Source organism: Akebia trifoliata, chromosome 13 (assembly GCF_017979445.1).
Source record: "Akebia trifoliata isolate Shusen 1 chromosome 13, ASM1797944v1, whole genome shotgun sequence".
NCBI classification, from domain to species: Eukaryota; Viridiplantae; Streptophyta; class Magnoliopsida; order Ranunculales; family Lardizabalaceae; genus Akebia; species Akebia trifoliata.
Genome location: NC_141387.1, coordinates 609,049 through 630,540, shown reverse-complemented (window position 1 = coordinate 630,540; position 21,492 = coordinate 609,049). Strand labels below are relative to the sequence as shown.

Genomic DNA, 21,492 nt, shown 5'->3' with positions numbered 1-21,492 from the left:
TTGGATAAGAAACATAGCACATCAAAATGAACAAGAGAAAAAAAAAAAAAAAAAATCACATGATCACGTTATGGGTAAGTGTGCCATAGAAAATGAAACATAGGCATGTAATAATTGCAGTATTTTTGGGCTAGGAAACATCCTTAGAAGACCCACAAAAGAAAATTTCTTTATGTGAGGGTGGTAGTGATTTATAAGAATGAACAATATTATGGTGATTGTTAACATCTGTACTCTGAATATGGTTTCATGAAGAATCCCAATATGGGTGGGTCCCAAGCCAATGAAAACATGCTTACAGAATGAGTACAAGATAAAGGGACCTTAATAATTGGTATAAATCACCCACTCCAAAAAATATAGTTGTATTAATGGTGCATGATGGTCCTTACTACATGATTACATGCCACTCTTTTTGGCCGTTGGCCAAGACAACCTCCTATGGTTCATTCCATCGACCTGACGAGGATCACCCACTTCACTAATCTCATCTTGCCACTCTATCTCTTGTCTCCGCACACTTCCAATAACCGAGTGATTGGAGCTTAGATCGTCTCTCCAAGGTGGTGGAGTCGCACATTCCGAATCCCCTGTAACGCCTTGAGAATGATCCTTGGCTGGTGTTGTAGGCATGGAGTAAGAGGGACGACCCACTCGTAGATTTTGAAGTGTGGCAAATGTTTCTTTCATTGCTGACATGGCTTCAAAGAATCGAGTGCATGATGCCAAAGCAACGGGGATCGGACGGAGCATTTCCTTCATCAACCAACCCAACAAAAAAGAGAGGTAAGACAGTATTCCCATCTAACAAAAATGTTTCTAAGACAGTAAATGTTTCTAATTCTAAATAAAATAGAACATCGGAACAGAATTGTGTAGCCAGTCACAAATAGAAGCTTTGATATGTCTCAACAATTAAAATGAAAAAAAAACTGACGTAAATATGCTATAACACCCTAAACAGGTTCGTGTAAACATACCCCCCACACAGATGGTGGTTCTCTAAAATTCTGGCTCCATTGGAAATCTGCAACAGACGCTGTAAGTGCCCCATAATCACTTGCAGCCTTGAGTAACAATTCTGAAAATTGTTTCTACATAAAAGCAAACAAACAATGTCAGTTGTAGTGTCTACTCAGGTTTGCTGAGTTCAGTGAGTTGGTAAAGTTGGCGGGTATTGATGAAACATGCCTGGGTTCAAACCCATCCTCTGTTTTTCTATTTTTTGGATAGGCAAATAAGATTGTTGGTCAGCAATTAGTAAGTGTGAAGGCAGGCTTTGAACCCAGATCGTTGCGTCAACACTTACAGACATGAACAAACTTACCAAGCTGGCACCTTCATTCAATACCCATCCTCAAGCACCAACAACTACATCATAACGTGGGGCTTTATATAGTACGGAAATCATTCATCACAGGGAAATTATGGAAATATTGAAAAATATTTCATTCGAACTTCAGGAAAGAATAAAAAAGGAATGAAAATACACTCCATCAAACTACAGGAAACAAGAGTGAAGAAATGAATGTCCATTGGCAATCTTATACACGGTGGCTCAAGTATACAAGGACCTGACAGACAAAAGTTGTTATACCTGAAAATGTTTAATAGTAATATTATGTCAAGTACACGAGGGTAAAATACAGTTGCCCGGTAAGTACATAAGCCAGTAGTTTCAATTGAGATACTGACAAATATTTCACTGAAACTATTGGAAATGATAATAGGGGTGTGAAAAATAAGCTATAAGCCATCTAAATCCATAAAACAAGATTGAGGAAATGAATATCCATGACATTTTACTACATGTTGGCTCAAGTATAGAAGGAGCTGACAGCCAAAGAGAGCTATAATTATACCTAACATGACAATTATCATATTGCTTCAAGAACATAAAGGCAAATTATAGATGCCCTGTGACTACATAAACCAATGTTTTAAAACTCATCAAGTCGACTCAACTCAAAAGAAGCAATTTAAACTTCCATAGGTTTAAAGTCAAGAGAATTTTGATTTCCCTAAATTTCAAATCTTTGATACAATTTCGAGGAAATAATGCATTTGCTTACTGCAATTTGAAAATTACGTTGGACATACACTGTTCATTGAACATTTCACAAAATGAGGAGTGATTTTGGCAAAAATCATAAAAGAAATTTGGTGCCATTCAGGAAATTTAATACTTTGCAATTAGTCATTATAATAATGTATAGTGTAGTTGGGCTGTTTCCAACCTGATATTCTGCTTCCACTGGAATGCAGTCTAGTGAATATGGTTGTTGTAGTCGAGCGATGATACGGTCCTGCCAAAAAGTTAAGCACCAGCCACATGAATAAATGAAAAGAAATAGGCCCATAGAATAGCACAAGTGCTTAATAACAACTAGCTGTTAAAACAAAGATAAACCGTCTTCATCACATTAATATAGTTAAAATGGGTATCGCCTATACAAGGGAACCAAAAGTGGCCAGTAATCAAGCCACTTCAAGTAATCAACAACTCAACATCAATTATTTTAAAGGTCAAGCACAAATCATCTACAGGTGTCTCTAACCACAATTACTTTCTAACTTCTACAATTAGTACAATGCACCATGCGATCATTGGGAAAAGAAATAAAAGCCAGAAAATAATTAAAAGCAGCAAGTCTCATATTTGTAGATATTAATTGGGGTGCCAATCAAATCAATATGAAAAGTTCTACATGTTCAAGTCTTAACTACAGGGATAGTCAAATATATCGCCAAACAAAATTACCTTATTCTGAATAACATCTTTTAATATGGTTGTAATCCTTGCCAAGGTTTCAATCTTCTTTTCCATTTCACTCACATGTGTAAGATATGCTACATTCTTATCATCCTGCATAAGCCAAATGTACAGTCAACTAAAAGTTTTCAACAAACAAAAATCCACAAGTAAATAATTTAATAGTAATTGGTGCAGCAAAATCACCTTATAAAATTGAAGGAATTTGATTGAATATACAATTCCAAGTCTCAAATAATTACCATAAAATTCTAGTTAACTGATTTCCACAAGAGGAATGACATTGGAAATGTCTAAAGCATTTGAAACTTAGAAATCCCCTATGCCACAAGTCAACATGATTAAACGATTTTTATCCTTTTTTTCCTTTGAGGCCAATTATTTATTTTCTGGCTGCCCCAAAGAACATGATGGATGGAATTGTTAAGTTCATACAGTTAGGTCAATTTTTGGCACTAGGGATCATCTAAGTAGGGACCCATCAAATGTTGTTTGTCAAACCCTGCCACTGCAAGCGTGGTAAATTTGGAATTAAGTCGGAGAAGTTCAACTCGACATGGAGAGTTCGTAAGATCTACTTCAAGAAATATTCCCAAAATGTTAGGATAACAGACTGATATTACGGGAAATGATAGAACAAGCATGATGTAAGAAACAACCATATGGGGTAATATATGCAAGATGAATAATGGTACACATATTGATAAAAGTATTCGAAAGATTGTGAATCTATAAATTGAATTTGCAATTAATTGTAGACATAAGATCACTTAAGTAAAATTAAACTTCACCATTGACTTGATATAGCCAAACAAATTTCAACTCTAAATGTACTTTTTTGGGGGTGAAAAAGAAAGGAAATGGGGCTACCCCTATTTTTGTTTTATTGCCCTAAAAACAAGAGAAAACAAATATATTTTGTACAGATGCATCATAGATCCATAAATTGGTTGCATTTAGACTAAGTAAACATAATACACCATAAATGTATGAAAGAAATGTGAATTACATGGGAAAATGATTTTTATCGAAGAACAACAGCAAGATACACAACCAAGGAGCATTTCTAGTTTCTCACCATCATCATCATCAAATCCAGATCCCAAAAATTTGGGATCGGCTGAACAAATCTTGTTCCTCCATTCAATTCAAGTTTACTTGTAATATTTATCTATAATATTGATAAAAATTCTACCGCTTTGCATTTGTTTTAAACTTCAGATCATGAAGAGCAAAATCACAGAAACATCGTAAGTAAACTTCATTTATTTAGATTCATAAATCGAAAAAATTCGGCAGAATTCACCAAAGTGTGACCCTGATAGATCATCCATCCAATAATTATCTCAAGATTCTTTCTATAGAAAAAAAAAAAAAAAAAAAAGGAAGCATAATTGCATATAACATGATCAAGCCTACAAGAAGAACTATTGACGCAAATGAACTAGAAATTTAGAGGTTATTTCACCTTTCGACCTTGAAGTTCCACTTGTAAATCTGCTATTTTTCGTTGCACAGTGGTAAGTTCTCTTAAAACCTTTATCAAGTCATCACTCTTGTCACCTGTACTGGTAGATAAGCTTTGCAGGTCTTCCTAAATAAACATAGTAAAATCAAGACTTAGCCAATAGTCTTCTAAGCAGAGGGAGAACAACTACATGACTTAAACTATTGATATTTACAGGGGAAAAGAACATCTAATGAATCAAGAATAACGTATTTCAATAAATAAAGGCCATGAAAAATAATCCTTAAAATAATATAAATTGGTTTCATGCACTGAACACAATCTTACTTGAATCAGATTGTTAAAAAATTAAATAGTAGGAGTTAAATCTGAATTGGGATTCAAATTGTTGAACAATAAGATTTATAGAAAATTTTCTTTATAGGATAAAAAAAATAAAAAATTAAATAGAATCCAAAAAATTTATATAACATATAATATGCCTAACTCCTCATAACTCATCGTCTATAACAATTGTACAACTACTTGTAAATAGAGACAGTGTTCAACACTCACAGTTATAAAAACAAATGATCTATTCTCAAAAATAAGAATTCAAATCATATAACATCTTTCATCAACAATATTATTCTCAATTGTTCAATGTCATTCATGCAAAATGATATTGGGAAATTAGTAAAACACCCACTAATTTTTTTTAGGAAAATAAACATACATATCACAAATCATTGTTTTAACCTGAAAATGGGTTCCATGTTTTTATTCAAACTGTAAGATTTGAATCATAAATTGCACTCAAATAAAAAGATTAGAAAAAAGGTACTTTGAAATTTTTATGTATAGGGTTCTGAACATAAAATTCAAATTGTTTGGCAAAAGATATGATTTAAGTTTTAGGGTTCATGTCGTAAATAATAGAATATTAACAACATTACACCCACTCAACAATGTATCTTGAAGATACAGGCAGACAACAATTAATATATATGTGTGTGTGTGTGAATTTACAAGGCAGACAATTTTTCAATATATATAATTTGTTTTTTATCGATTAAAAAGATTTTAACCATCTGATTGCAGATTGTTCTAAGCTTCCCAAGAATTTATTTTAGCAATAAAGGAATAGAGTAAGATTGAATCATTGAAACTATCTGATCACATAGATTTCTAGTTCTCTAGATCTCCTAGCCATGATCCACTAAAAATTTACAACTTTTAGGTTTTATTCTCCATTTTTCATCCCCATTTGTGATCCATTAGAGCTTAATCGAGGAGTCATCATGTCCACAGATTGGGACTTCGGATTCTACAACGAAAAGCTTTAATTTTTTTGCTTAATTTAACAAATCTAAATAGAAAATTCAAATAAACTCAATTACCAGAAACAGAACAAACCCATGTGAGCATCTATGGAGAGAAAATATGGATCGAAGTTCGCAATTTCACTAGATTTCAAAACAAATATTTATAATTGAACCTGAGAAGGAGGAGGAGGGACTGAGAAACCAAGATCTGCAGCGATAGATAAGGCATCAGACATCCCACCAAGGCGTCTCAGAGGCTTTTTCCCAACCCAAGTCGTGTCATTCCCCATCGACATATCGGCCGACACAATGATACGAAATCGATTCAAAGAGATTGTCACTGGTTTTCCTTCTCTCTGTTCATCTCATGAGTCTCACTTCTCTGAAAATTTTCAAAAACAAAGTAGAAGAGTCTCCTCTATCGTGCGCCTGTGGTTTAGTACACTAACATGGTTTCAAATCTCGGTTAGAGTGACTACGCCTGTAAACGGATCGAATACAGGTACATCCGAATTCGAATCCGGAAAAATATTCGAAATCCGACGGATATTGCAAACATATATTTGAACTCGAATCCAATTAACTTATCAGATATAGGGATGTCAATGGGTACCCATTTAATTGAAACCAAACTGGAATCGAAATCGAATATCTCGTTTCTCGAATCCCTTTTTATTAGAACTGATTAGAGCCAGATCTAAAATGAAACCGAATCGATAAGAACCAGAACCATTATGTTCTATTCAATGGATACCCATTAGTACCCGGAATCGATTTATTTTGTCATTTCTTTTCATACTATAGATGATTTAAGGTATTTTTTATTTCAAAAATAAATGCATGTTATATAAACTTTTTCAATTTTTTATATAAATTATCGAGTGAAACTTGAAATGAGTTACTCTTTTAAAAAATGATTACTTTTAACAAAGATAAATTTTTAATTTTGAAAAAAATATTTAATTTCTATCGTAAGTATGACAATTTATAATTAGATAAACAATTTTATTGATAATATATTAATTTTTTTAAAGAAATTTTTTTTTTATAATGACTTGAAATACTTTTTTTGTCATTCGATTCTTGATGATCAAAATAGATAGGTACCCATGATTTTTGGTGGTTCCGATTCCAATTTTATTTATTTTGTAACCAGACTCGGAACCGACAAAAATCAAAACCAAACTAATATAATGGTTATGATTCCGATTCCAATTACATTGACATCCCTAATCAGATATCAGATAATATTCAATTAAAAAAAATCAAAGATATTATTATTTTTTATTGAAGTTGAAGATGAGAAGTGGAAGAGATTAAAAATGATGGATTGATGGGAATGTAATTAAGGGTTTCTTTTTGTCTTCAAAGAAAAATTCCAGACTTTTACTTATTAAACTCTAATTAAAAAAAATGGATTTTTTTCCATAATGTTCGCAACTTATGTCCAAAATCTGATTTTGGTACACTGTGCATTTTAATTTCCCAAACATGCATTTCAAGTGAATTCATTGGTATAGCTATGAATTCGTAGATATTAAAAGTGACGAACATGTTTTGGGAATTAAAATAACCAATTTAACGAAATTGGAATTTCGTCATAATTTTGAATGCTTGTAATCTCATCAAAAATCACGAAATTCAATCATGACTGAACTCAATCAAGAAACAAATCATAATTGAATTTAAGAAGGAAACAAATCAAAGAAACGCAAAGGAACGACGCCCAAAAAGAAGATATTTACATGTATAAATAAAATGTGACATCTTTTTAAAAAAAGTAATTTATTCTAATTCAAAATTTCGTCGTGACTCTAGCTTTAATATTAAAGTTTATTTGACAAGTACCACATTGATGCTTAGACAAGAATCTTTTGTAGGTTTGAACTTGTGGTCCTACGAATCTTGAGGTGGAGATGCGAATTTTTTCACTCCAATAATCATGATAGAATGACATCAAGGGATGAGAAAATCATTTTCTTGCGAGAATATTGGTGGGAAAATTATTAATTTTTATTAGACATTTCTCTTCTTGGACTTGAATATTAAATCTACAATCGATATATTCAGCCTCAATTCTGTTTATTCTAAAGCCATTGGACACTAATATTTTCTTAATAATTTTAGTTTTGTGTTGATTTCCTCTCTAGTTTCACAAGCAAACACTTTATGATAGTTCTAAATTACCAATTTTTATCAGACATTTCTCTTCGTGGACATCAATACTAAATCTATAATCGATATATTGACCTCGATTCCATTTGTTTTGAAGCCCTTTGGACTTTAATATTTTCTAAATAAATTTAGTTTTATGTTTATAATTCTCTCTTTAATTTCATTACATACCTAATACAACATTATACACAAATAATATATACCAATATATTCTTAAATATAAATAGTTATTCTATCTATAACCAAAACATCATACAAACAAATTGATAATTCTCTTAAAATATGGGAGACCATCTCTTCTAGATCTATAAATCATAAGGAAAAAAAAAATTACATAAAAGAATCTTGCGGAGGGACTTTTTTCTAAATAGTCTCTAAGTTTTGGACGGTCTCTTAATAGTTCATTTAGTAAAATTTTCTTTTCTTAACCGTATTTGGACCTCATTTCTCACATTTCTCACGATTGAATGTCATAACCGTCTGAGCTCATCGTCTTCATCCAAAAAAGTTGGATTTTTGACATCACAATCGAGTTTCAGAGACTCTATTCCATCGGAAAAGATTTAAGAATGAAGAAGAAGCTATTTATAAGGGTTTTTTTTCTTAGTTTTTAGGTGAAAATTAATCAAGAATGATTCTTTTGGGTTGAAATCATCCAAACAAGTCCTTATCTCTAGTTTGTAGTCGATCTTTCCATGCATTTTAGTAAAAACAAATGAAATATGAAAATAAGTTGATTTTACCAATGTCGAGTTCACCACTTTTTATTAAAAAAGTGGTGAACTCGACAGTAAATGAAGATTAGGTCAACAGTAAAATTTATGAACTCAACAGTAAATAAAAAACATTAAATTCGACAATAAATAAAAGTGGTGAATTCGATAATAAATAAAAAAAGCGACGAGTTCGCCAATAATAAGGGATCATTTAGAAAAAAAATAAAATAAAATAAAATTTATTAAATGTCCTGCCAAGTTATCGTCGAAAATTGGAGTCATCATTGTTTTTTATTAATTTTTTTTTTCTTACATGGGAAACAGATTGGAGCCAACCAATATAAGGACCATGTTTTCTACCCCTTGTCCGTAATATTGGGTGGGACCCTCTTTAGGTTGGAGATGACAAAACATGCACTAATAATAGATGAAAATTGGCTAAGTTATGGGGTCCACCTTATAACGTTGTTTTTAACATGAAATTCTTCCATAATATATAACAAGAAGCTTAGTTGTATAATTTGATAACGTGTACCTTAACATCAATTTCAACATCACTATAGCATAAAATAATGTAACATTTTCATGATCACATTCAACATCACCGACAGTACAGCTGCACTTCTAGACTCCTATCTCTCCAATTTGGAACATCCATGGATTGGGTCTACTCCAAATGGGTCAATTTAGATTGACCCGGATCCATTTGCAACTTTGTGGATAGGTTGTCGATGGATCAGATCATACTTAAAATCCGATTTGTTCTGATAACTTCGGATCTGGATCAATCATGTCTCGATCTGTTAATATGTTAGAAAGTAAATAAATTATATTATGAATAATGATTTTCTAACTAGAAAGTCTTTGTTCTGAAGTGTTATGGACATAGAATCAGAAATATATTTCTTTGGGATATACAAATGCACATCTTTTTATAGATCTATGGTTCCGTGTCTATAACACACCAGTTGAGTATTGATCGAGTGAAGATTTTCTAGTTAGAAAATCAACACTCTTATATTATATATTTATTGAGATGTACGAAGTTTATTTAGATTTTGTATATAAAATCAGATTTCGTCTAATCTAGCTTCTATCTGATTGCTAAGAGATCGGGTTTGGATCTTAATATTGGCCTTGTACCTTAACCATGATTACATAACCTTGGTTTGCCTCTTTATTTTATTAACAAGTTAAACTACCCTTGAAATTTAGTTGAATTACGGAAGTACCCCTTTGTCAGGTGTGCCGAACTCATGCAACGCACAACAAACTATATGAATGGAAATTAACTCACCCAATCATGATTAAAAATTTTAAAATATTTTTACAAAAATGCTAAAGTGACTTCGTACGACACTGTGTTGACGCGAAGCCATGCAAGGAACCACGTATGATGTTTCTTGAGATACGAGTAAAAAAAACATCTATGATTCTGTGCACATCTTCACCGTAAGTTCGTGTCAAATGTAGTGTCTATTTTTATGATTATCTCAAGATGGAAGTTCCGTTTAAAAAAAAAGAAATTAGGAAAGATAAGTACATGCACCTAAAACTTTTTATGTCAACGACGTAAGTAAAAAAGTATATTTATGACAAATCAAATAAAAGGAGACAATATAGATAATTATTGGCATGTATTCAACATGTAAATTGATTATAAATAAATAAATAAATTCAAACACTATAAGGATGACGGGCGTTTCTTTGATAATTATATCTCTTCTCTTATCTTCTTTCTTATGATGGTAATGATTTTACTTTTAAGTTTGATGTGGTTTTGCAAAAATACTTCAACGAGTAAACAATTTGACACAATTTTGATTTAGATGTATAAAGATTGTATAAATCTACCTTTGTTTATTAAACATTTATAAGCTCAAAGTCCTATTTGCACATGTGTACCATGTCGGTCTATTCAAGTAAATTAGACTTGTTCTCTCATTGTTTTCGAAAAGTTTTATTTCTCTTTATTGTCCATTTGACACTAATCTGAAATCTCTCACAACGATTGTCATTAAGCCGATGAAAATAAATCTAACATCATAAAATTCAATAGAACAAGAATCTGAATTCAAAACGGTGTCTCGTTCATATAAAATAGGAACCATGCCCACATGGCAAGACTAGGTTGGTGTTTAAAACACATTGAACTCCTATACCATCAATCTTTTTCTTGTGTATCCCGAAAAAAGTGTCTATAATTTTGTGCCCTTGCCATGTCAACCACGTACAAATCGAGTAAAATTTTTCGAGTAAAAAAATCACAACTCTAAAACAAAAGCTAATAACATTTGCATAAGAAGAAAGTTCTACAAACAAATGAACACTAGTTTAGCTATGAAATTAAAATAACTCTTGTTCATTGAAATATAATACTTATAATAAAAAAATAAAAAGATAGATAATTATAAAACTATAATTACTTATATATAATAATCTAATCTACAATAAAAGTCCAATTTTTCTCTCATTAACGGTCGAAACTTGCTAGTGGACACCTTAACACGAAAACTAATGGTTTAAATGTAATTTTATATGAACAAGATGGCTTTATTATAAAACACTCTCCTCCAGCTCTCCTCTATAGTTACACCACTCCTCTCACTCCTCTCTTCAGCTCACACAGAGATTTCCAACTCTCTCTCTCTCTCTCTCTCTCTCTGCAACAATGGAGTTCTCACACAAATCTCTACTCCTCCCTCTATGTCTTCTCCTACTCTTATCCTACACCACAGAGGCGCACAATATCACTCGAATTCTCGCAAAGCATCCAGAATTCTCAACCTTCAACCATTACTTAACCCTAACTCATCTCGCAGCAGAGGTCAACAATCGTGAAACCATCACTGTATGTGCAGTAGACAACGCTGCAATGTCAGATCTCCTCTCTCAACATCTCTCAATCTTCTCCATCAAAAACATTCTCTCTCTTCACATCCTACTCGACTACTTTGGCGCCAAAAAACTCCACCAAATCACCAATGGTACGGCTCTCGCCGCCACTATGTTCCAAGCCACTGGATCGGCTCCCGGTTCATCCGGCTTCGTCAACATTACGGATCTTAAAGGTGGTAAAGTCGGATTCGGAGCTCAAGACAACGGCGGTATCCTCTCCGCCAGTTTTGTCAAATCCGTTGAAGAGCTCCCGTACAACATTTCCGTTATTCAGATCAGTAAGATTCTTCCGTCTCCGGCGGCTGCAGCTCCGACTCCTGGTCCTAGCCAGGTGAATCTAACGGCTCTGATGTCGAAGAAAGGATGTAAAGTCTTTGCTGACTTGTTGACCGCTACAGGAGCTCTAAGTACGTTTGAAGATAACGCCGTTGGAGGACTAACGGTGTTCTGTCCAACTGACGATGTTGTTAAGAGTTTTGCACCAAAGTACAAGAATTTAACGGCGGAAGGGAAAACGGCGTTACTTTTGTACCATGGAGCTCCTGTTTATAACTCAATAACGATGTTGAAGTCAAGTAACGGAGTTATGAACACATTAGCGACAGACGGATCGAAGAAGTACGACTTCACAGTGCAAAATGACGGAGAGGTGGTGACTTTGAAGACGAAGATCGTGACGGCAAAGATAACGGGGACGTTGATTGATGAGCAGCCGTTAGCTGTTTTTACGATCGATAAGGTATTGTTGCCTCCAGAGTTGTTTAAGGCATCTTTATCACCGACTCCATCTCCGGCTCCGGCACCGGCACCGGAAGCAGTGGCAAAGCCACCCAAGGGAAAGAAGTTCAAATCTCCGCCTGCACCGGAACCGTTTGCCCCCGACGGTGAGCCGGCGGATCAGAAGGCTGACGATAGTGGAAGTGTGAGATCTACTGCTGGGAGATGGGTTTCAGTGGTTTTGGGTGTGTGGTTGGGAGCATCTCTATTGATATAGGATTTTGTTTGTGATATTTTTTTTTTTTTTTTTGTGTTTGTGTGAAATAATTGAGGCCTTTTTAGTGGGGCTTTTCTTTTTCTTTTTCTTTTTTTTGTTTTTTGTTTTTTGTTTTTTTAAATTTTATCATTATTTGTATTTATATCCTCTTAGTTGTTATTTATTAGGGTGTGTTGGATAATTTTTTCATTAATATTTACCTGTGAGGATATAAACGGTTGTGATTTGTTAATCATTTGTGATATTCACATTATGATTTGATGGGTTTTTTTCCTAAAGAGAAAAAGAGAGCTGCTTAGTAAAATTTGGAGTGCCAATGAAAGCTCACTCTCTCACTTTTATTTTATTTTTGTGTTTTTTTATTTTTTGGGTTTAGGATTTTATATCAACCTAATCATAAGAACCAAAATAACCCCCATCACAGAATCGTAGATCATTATGGTTCTGCGTGCCTTAAGGCAAATGTTCTATGGTTTTGTGATCATAATGAAATTGTTTGAACGAGTGTTGTAATGTTCAAATAATAATCTGAACTGAACCTCGTAGTTTTTGAGTGGTGTGTTTCAATCTTTAATTGAGGTGTAATAACTAAAAAGTGGGGTGTTAATAGCAGTTCTAAAAAAGAATTAGATTTATAAGGTACTAATCTAACTTCGGACTCAGTCTGTCTTGGGGTTTCATTTTGAAGGAAAAATAAGTTCTTAATTTTTATTTATTTATAATGGAATAATGTTTTTTATTGAAAATGTCCCGAGAAGTAGATCTGTGTGAAAAATCCCTTTAGAGCCATTGATCATTTGCCTTGGGATATGCAGAATTATAAATCTTTTTCTTGTGTATCCTTATGCAAATGATCTACTGTTCTATGATGGGGTGTATGTCAGAGTGGGCCATCAGATTATCACAACTCAAAAATGAATTCTAGGGAATAAAAATCATATTTTTCATGAGAAAGTCCTTGAACAAGATCAAGTCGTCTTACATGAGATATCCAATTTATTTGAATCGTCTCAGACAAGATTTTAAAAAATGTCTTTGAATTAGAGCAAACCATGTCTTTGAGATGACTTGTCAACCCATCTCATTGATGAACAAAACCAAGACAACTCGGGCAAGTCATCTGTCTACAAGGAGATTTAAAACCATTCATTGTCATAATAATGTATGCCTCTCTCAAATTGTTGAATATTGGGTTTGGCAACGTGAATCTAATTTTCACTCGTATCAATCCACATTCTTCTTGTGGGGGAAAAAAAATAAAACACTAATTCTAAACCTTTAGCTTCGAAAGTAACCCATAATTTGCAAAGTAACAGTCCCAATGACTTCTCCTTTATGTATACAACTTCCATCAAAACATTTCGCCACCGTCTAATATATCGAAAACTTGTCTAAAATAGTGTAGATGAACACTTGTTAAATAGTCTCTATAGATACATTATGATGTCTTCTGTCAATACTAGGTGTACATGTGGGAGCCCAATTGGGTGGTGTTTTAACCATTCTCACATGTTGCGTCGATGGCTATGTTGTTTAGTGATAAAAGTCGGGCAATTTTTGAATGTTTATCCTAATTCAGAAATAACCCTAATCTAGGATTACAAGAGAACTAGACATTTTATACATCTTCTCTCTCCATCTCTCAAATTATGACAAATGAAATTCATCTATTTATTATTCTCCCTAAGAGTAAGCAAACATCATATATGAACAAATCTAATAATACATGGAAATCCATTGAGGATTGCTTTATTGTCTAGTCTTGATTACCAGGCTTGTTCATATCCCGGTTATTCAAGTACAATAAGCATGGATTATGAAAACTTCTTGTAAGAATCGTTGAGAATCCAGCATATCTCTGATCCATCTTTGCAAAGCCAATGTCGATTATGTTCTTTAAGAGCCCATTGTTTTGGACGAAAGGTTGGGCTGCATATTCCTCAATTGGCATCCACTGAAAAGAAAAAACAGCAATCATGTTAGAATTTTTCATTAGCTATTGCAGGCCTTTTAATGTAGAGTCGTGATAATCTGACGCCCCCCCTCTGACCTACGCCCCCATCACAGAACCGTAGATCATTTGCCTGGGAGAAAGGATTTATGGTTCTGCGTATCCCGATGCAAATGATCTACGGTTCTGTGATCCACGCGGGGGGGGGGGGGTGCGGCGGGGGTCAGAAAATTATTATTCTTTCATGTATGATAGATGGGAATAAGGCATCCTGCCTAATGCAACACACGATGCAAGAGCTTGGGAACCATCATCAGATGATTCCCACCTAAATCTTTAATGTCAACATATCGATCCAGATGGATTATCTATCTTCCTTCGGAATTAAAAGAGAGATATAGATACTACAACCAGATAATCGAGGAAAAAGGTCTGAAAAGGAAAGTTGGGTTCATCTGCTTGGCTTGATTCTTTGGAAGAGAACCTCTCCTATGTGGGTTCCCAGCCTTTACTCAAGTGCCCCTATTATGATTCTTTTTCTATTTTTCTTCAATTTTTAATTTTTTATAGAAAACTACTGTTCTTCATTTTTCCAAGTACAGGCCCACAACCCAACAGTATGGGGTAATAAAGTGATTGATAGGAGTGGGAAACACTTAGGTTATTTAATACAAATCATGTTCCAATCTTTGCTTTAAGCTGTCACCGGGAATTACCTGGGCTGCCTTGATCTCCGATTCTTGCTTCTCAATGATAAAGGAGAGGGGACGCAACATGCAAACAAAGAATAAATCTGACTTTTCAAAAAAGGCCTTGTGGCTTTGCCTGCAAGTTAAACCATTTTAGAGTTTAAAGGGGATGAGAATAATACTTAATATTTCCTCAATATGACACACCCAGAAATTCTCAGAACGAGAAAAATACCCAAAAATCTCCTCATAAAGACAAAGCTAGAAATTCTCAGAATTGTGATATTTGAAAGCATGCTTTTAAATGAGGGTCGATCTATATTCTTGAGCATTATGGGGCAAGGTTACTTCCAGTAAACATAATATCAAGACATGCTGAGATGTAACGCACATGCAACTGGTTACAGCAAACATTCTAATATGTACAACTTTCCCAGCCCATGTGCCAGAATTTTCACAACAGTTAGAATCTATTCATAGAATAGTTTAGGTCATCTGATCACGTTAGATTTTGAGATTTTGGCCTTTGAATCCTCATAAGTGAAGCTCGAAGAATGGTGTAGCCCAATAATGTGCTTATTCTCGTTTCTGAGATCACGATTCTAAAAGAAAGGAACATTGGTTCAGGATTGAGGATATACTGAGATTAGTCTAGAATCTGGTACTACTGTACGAGAGACACATATAACCTAACAAAAACAAGCATCCATGGTTTAATTGAAGAAGGAACTGTAAATATGAAGCAAATTTCACACCTGAATGCAAGTACTTCCATAAATTCTGTGTCAATCTGCCAAAATAAGAAACCAGAAATCTAGTTAGGGGCATTTGCACCAGCTTATAAGACAAAAAAGAATGCACCATTACAGATTCACTTGAAATTATAAACTAAACATCAATCACATACTCCTGTCTCTTCTTTGACTTCCCTCATTGCTCCCACACAAATATCCTCCCCCTGTAGATGAAAGAGCTCAGTAAGAGGTGAAAATTATATATATATTTTAAAGAAATGGAAGACATCCTTAATTCAAATTCAAGGTACATGCCTCCTCAATGACTCCCGTAGGGAACTTCCATATACCCGTGCCCCGGAACATTCCACTATTTTCCTGAACTACAAGTACCTAACAAACATTGGAATATAAACCAGACCAAAATTATTGAGCCATGACAACAATGTCACTAACAATAGAAAACATACTGAGACATCCATTGCAGTGAATTCCATTATAACCGCAACTTACAAGAAGAACAAGAATCATTTATCTTTCTCTTAATCTATTTATTGAGAAACAAAAGTTGATTGGTTAAACTACACCTTAGTGAAGAAGAAACCTATACTTATTATGTGAATCAAAGACACACCTAATATTTGTTTTAGTGGAACAATCAAATCAGCATAGGTGGAGGAGGCTTTCCTTCTTGATAATGGTGTACACAATATAGAATCAAGGTGGGCCTAAGTCAACTACTAACACAATCAGATGAACATAACCATCTAATATGTAGATCTCTATGCCAGATGGATAATCATTTCTATACTACCATCCACAAAAATACAACAGATAGATGGTTAAGATCATATGATCGAGTGAGTTTCTCTAGAAATCTCCTCCACCGAATTCATAGAATGATGGGTCCCAATCCCTTGAGCATGCCACGTACATTAAGGAAGCAAGGTGGACCGCATTCTCTGATTAAGTTTGTTCTTTGTGATTGCATGAGGTACCAAGAATTATTTGAATGGGAAACAATGTTAACTGCAGAAGGAGTACCTCTCTTTTATCATTCACCACAAAAGCACCAATTCCCACTCGGTGTGTTGCATTCACCGGGAGAGAACAAACAGTTTCAGGAATCCAATATACGAGCATCAAGTATTTTGGCTCTGCGTGATGATACCAAAATCCTTCCTGCAAATTAATATAGCAGAGTTGTGAAAAACAAGTCCATGGATGAGAGTGAGACAAAGATCCATTTAGATTAATGAAAAAACATGATGTAGATAACAATGAGAACTCAGTTTTTAAAAAATTACCCATAAATTTTTATATAAAATAAAATAATGTACTAAGAGACTTAGTTACCTTAACTATAGCTTCGGCAAGATTTACAAGTTCGATAGGTAACTTAATCCAAACACCCCTCTTCCCCTGCAAAACCATACGATCAAACTAATCAACAACATAAAAGCTAAAAACATCATTGTTGACGATTTGGTTAGAACCTACGTAAAAAATGGACCCCATGCTTTTTAAAGGAGAACATCAAATAGCTCGCAAGCCACATCCTTAAATATGCCCTTGCAGATTTAACACCAAAAATTTTACAACAAAAAATGAGTTGTTTAAGTCAGCACAGATCAAACATCCATTTCATTGCACTCCCTAGCAAAGAAAGATATGGCGAACCCTAGAGAAAAAAAGGGTCTATAAAATGCATATCAAGCTAGGCAACATAATCATCTAAACAACCTTCTTTGCAATGTAGGATACCTCTCAGGTAGTGCACATCCCATTCACCATGCTTACAATTATGGGGTTTTTACAAGATGCTATGGAGTTAAAAACTTGGGTGAATTACCATTTCGTGAGTTGAAAATGAGCTATTTACGATTCTGGCTAACTGTTCATTTTAATTACCAAAACGTGAATGATTTAAAAAATTTCAGAACGGTAACGAATTCAGCAGTTTTAAAGTGACTATTTCGCAGGTTTAAAGTGACTTTCCAATTAGTCACTTTAAACCTGCGAAATATCCCTAAAAACTTTGGCAAGATCTAACAAAATAAAGGTGAATCTATTAAGTCAACACAATAAAGACATCTAGATGGCTAAAACCACTGCCAACTCAAAAGAACCTTTTCTCTTTTTGGATAAGCAACTTGAAAGACTTTTAAATCACCTACACCTATTATTTATCAAAAAAAAAATCACCTACACCTATGGACAACACCCCATCATGCATACTAGTCAAGCTAGTTTATAAAAAAGCAAAGCAGCAACCTCCTGGATGTAACAAAACTTAACATAATTTGGACGTAGAGTAGCCCAACAATAATAAATCAATTTAAAGGAACAGAAATAGATTGAAATAACAACCTGTTGCCTCCAACAAGACATTGAAGCTTTGAGCGAAGAAATAAAGACCTTGGAATCCATAGGCTCCTTCATGTCTACAGTAACACCTCCATGGTCATCCTCAGATGCAATAAGTAATTTAACCTGTTGTGGCCCATTTTCAGGCACCGCTTGTTCAACCATTGATGATGTAGTTATTGAACCCGACATGGATCTAATATTGAATGGACTCACACATCTAATTTTGAGACCTGTAGAACAAGAAACCCCATATCTCTTAAGTTTTTTTTTTATTTTTTTTTTTGAAAAATAAAATATTTATTTTTCGCATTTCATTTTACATTTTTGTAAATTACCATAATAATACCTAATTGATAATTCGAGTAAATATTGAATGGACTCACACCTCTAATTTTGAGACCTGTAGAACGAGAAACCCCATCTCTCTCTAAGTTTTTTTTTTTTTTTTTTTAATAAAATATTTATGTTTCACATTTCATTTTACATTTTTGCTAATTAGCATGATAATACCTAATCGATAGTTCAAGTAAATATTGAATGGACTCACACCTCTAATTTTGAGACCTCTAGAACAAGAAACCCATATCTCTCTAAGTGTTTTTTTTTTTTTTTGAAAAATAAAATATTTAATTTTCGCATTTCATTTTACATTTTTGCTAATTAACATAATAATTACCTAATCAATAATTCGAGTAAATATTGAATGGACTCACACCTCTAATTTTGAGACCTGTAGAACAAGAAACCCCATATCTCTCTAAGGTGTGTTTTTTTTTTTTGAAAAATAAAATATTTATTTTTCGAATTTCATTTTCCATTTTTGCTAATTAACATAATAATACCTAATGGATAATTCGAGTAAATAATTCCTTAGTATCTGTTTTTCTTCATGCATGTTCATGTCCCAACGAATGACGAGGTCTTTAACCTAAATTTCTTCAATTAATTCATAAATAAATAATCTTAAAAGCTCATTTCAGCTCAAACAAGACGAATAAATCAGAGATAAGTTTATGACACTAAGTAACAAAACAATTAGCATCTCAGAAACACAATTCAATCCAAAGCTCCATTTTCAATAAACTAAGCAAACTTCAAATCAAAATATGAAATAAAATACCATCAAATGAACCACATAGACCAATTTCTTTTCTTCTACAAAATCAAAACTTGAGCATATAATTCCCCCAAATCAAGAAATTATTCCTATTTGATTTAAAATTAAACTAAAACAACATAGAGAATCAAAAGAAATACCTCTTGAAACGCTGAACGAAGATCGAATAGTACCGAAACAAAGCTTCCTTCGAACAGTATGGTTTGTCGTTGAAGGCAAGAAGAGTTTTTTATCTGCTAAAGAACAAAGATTTCTGGATTCGAAGCAAAGAATCGAAAGTCTATTTAAAGATCTCAACATCAGTTCTTTAATCATCTAGAAAGAGAGAAATTTTAACCCTAGAGTTTTTAAATTTTATTGTTTCTGAAAAGAAAAAAAAAAAACGGTTTCACATGATCTTTGACTTTTGACTTGAGAACCCTTGAGATAGAGAAAAAGTCCAAACATGATGCACAGGAGTGAAAATTAGAGATTTCTACAAACCCATTGACCTCGGTCTAGTATGAGAGACTAAGGAAAGTACCAAAATGCCCTAATTTTCGTGAATTCGACCACTTGCAAAGGTTCTGTAGTTGAATCCATTAAAATTATTGCTTGTGGTTGTCTTCCTTCTCAATTTTTTTTTTATGATGTTTCCTTGAAGTTTCCAACATAAGTGCATCAAATTGGTGGTTATATGCATAATAATAATAAAAAAGATGTTATTTTTTGGAAAAAAAATAAGTTTAAAACGAGTCTTGTACCTCTGATGATTAAAACAAAAACAAAAAAATCATGTTTTTTATTTTTTAAACAAGTATTTTTTTTTTCAAAAAATAAAAAATAAATCAACACTTTTTTTTTTTTTAATGTAGAATTTGATACATAATAGAATTTGGTGATTCATAAACGAAATAAATATGGGATATGATGATAATATCTTGATTTTTCATTTTTTTTTTCCAATAGTGTATTATTGTAAATAAAAGATACGTCGATGAGTAAACTTTTTTTTTTTTTTTGTATCATAAGATGTTTAATTATGTTTGAGAACATTTTATATTGGAAACATAAAATAAAATAAAATAAATTTCTTATGTATTATTAAATATATACATTTTTCATAAGTTTCAATATATTTTTTTTTAACTTTTACGTTTCATCTTTTTTTTTCCCCTGTTTTACGTTTTTTCCAAAGTTTTCCCTTGCCATTTTAAACTTGTACTCCGACTTTGCGACTATGGTTATATGAAACATGTCCACCCATGTTTGCAAATATTGTTCGCAACTGAGATGACTTGCTTGAATCATCTTAGTATTGTTCAAGAACAATGTGGATATCCAATGTGAATCATATCATACGTTATCTCGTGTGATAATCGAGTTGACTCCAACAATATTTGGAAAATCTCAATAGAATCAATAAAATTGGGATGAGAAAATTGGGATTTTTTATATTAAAATAATTAAATTATAATAATCTAAGTAAAATATGAATCTTGTGACCCAACATATTCTAATCTATCTTATTTTATAAAAAAGCTATGGTTATTTACATATAAATGTATAATTAAAATCATTATAAATCGTTATTAAATGGTTTATCTCATCCGAGACTACTTGGCCTCATCCATGAACGAGATGAAATGTGAAACCAGATTTAAAACCATGCCTTTGTCTAACAACAATAAGAGACTATAAACATTACAAGTGTTAAGTTGATGAGCTATTGTCTTCCTTAAATCCTATCAACTTAAGTGAATTAAAGTGGTTGTCATATGGAGCCATGGTTTTAAAACTCCATCGAGACTGAGACGTATTGCCTAACAATGAGACAGACGAACCTAGCATTAGGGTTTGACAGTATCTCGCAAGACGAACAATATGGATCGGACATGATATTGAAAACCTCATCCGAGATTTCCTAGACGAATGAAACCTTTTCTGTTTTCATCTCCAAACCCTATCCTTTCACTCACAAATTAATTTTTTCTCTTCTTCTCAATCAAGTGAACCAAAGAACAAAGGGTTTTAGTAAAAAAAACATTTATCTTTCTCTTGTAAATCAAGACAAAATTGTGGAGGGTTTGTTTCATCTTCCTCCTCCAAATCAAGTAATCTCTCTCTTTTTTTCATCCATAGAATTATTTCAGATTTTTTAGATGATTTAAAACCATTGTCTCATTGCCTAACAAAATGAGATGATTTGTCCAAGACAACTCAATATCGAGCACTGACGAGAATAGATGTGTAAACAAGTTTTTAAACCATGTATGGAGTCCTTTCATCTAACAATCATAAGAGACTCTACCTATGTTAAAAAT

General features: G+C 33.2%; 2 protein-coding genes and 1 pseudogene across 2 annotated transcripts; 1 reads left to right on the top strand and 2 right to left on the bottom strand.

Annotated features, from left to right (window-relative positions):
- Nucleotides 1–122: 122 nt before the first annotated feature.
- AUG2 (HAUS augmin-like complex subunit) lies at nucleotides 123–5,975 on the bottom strand. The gene is made up of 6 exons (XM_086421345.1): nucleotides 5,719–5,975; nucleotides 4,242–4,367; nucleotides 2,762–2,866; nucleotides 2,238–2,306; nucleotides 981–1,094; nucleotides 123–756 (listed from the first exon to the last, which is right to left on the bottom strand). The coding sequence occupies exons 1-6, from the start codon at nucleotides 5,839–5,841 to the stop codon at nucleotides 400–402; spliced, it is 894 nt and encodes a 297-aa protein (XP_086277471.1). The 5' UTR covers nucleotides 5,842–5,975; the 3' UTR covers nucleotides 123–399.
- A 5,065-nt stretch (nucleotides 5,976–11,040) lies between these two features.
- LOC147387076 (fasciclin-like arabinogalactan protein 1 pseudogene) lies at nucleotides 11,041–12,563 on the top strand (annotated as a pseudogene).
- Nucleotides 12,564–13,975: 1,412 nt separating this feature from the next.
- LOC147387075 (nudix hydrolase 2-like) lies at nucleotides 13,976–19,534 on the bottom strand. The gene is made up of 9 exons (XM_086420670.1): nucleotides 19,330–19,534; nucleotides 18,073–18,302; nucleotides 17,059–17,124; nucleotides 16,747–16,884; nucleotides 16,018–16,095; nucleotides 15,876–15,926; nucleotides 15,724–15,758; nucleotides 14,996–15,104; nucleotides 13,976–14,282 (listed from the first exon to the last, which is right to left on the bottom strand). The coding sequence occupies exons 1-9, from the start codon at nucleotides 19,502–19,504 to the stop codon at nucleotides 14,085–14,087; spliced, it is 1,080 nt and encodes a 359-aa protein (XP_086276796.1). The 5' UTR covers nucleotides 19,505–19,534; the 3' UTR covers nucleotides 13,976–14,084.
- Between the last annotated feature and the right edge of the window lie 1,958 nt (nucleotides 19,535–21,492).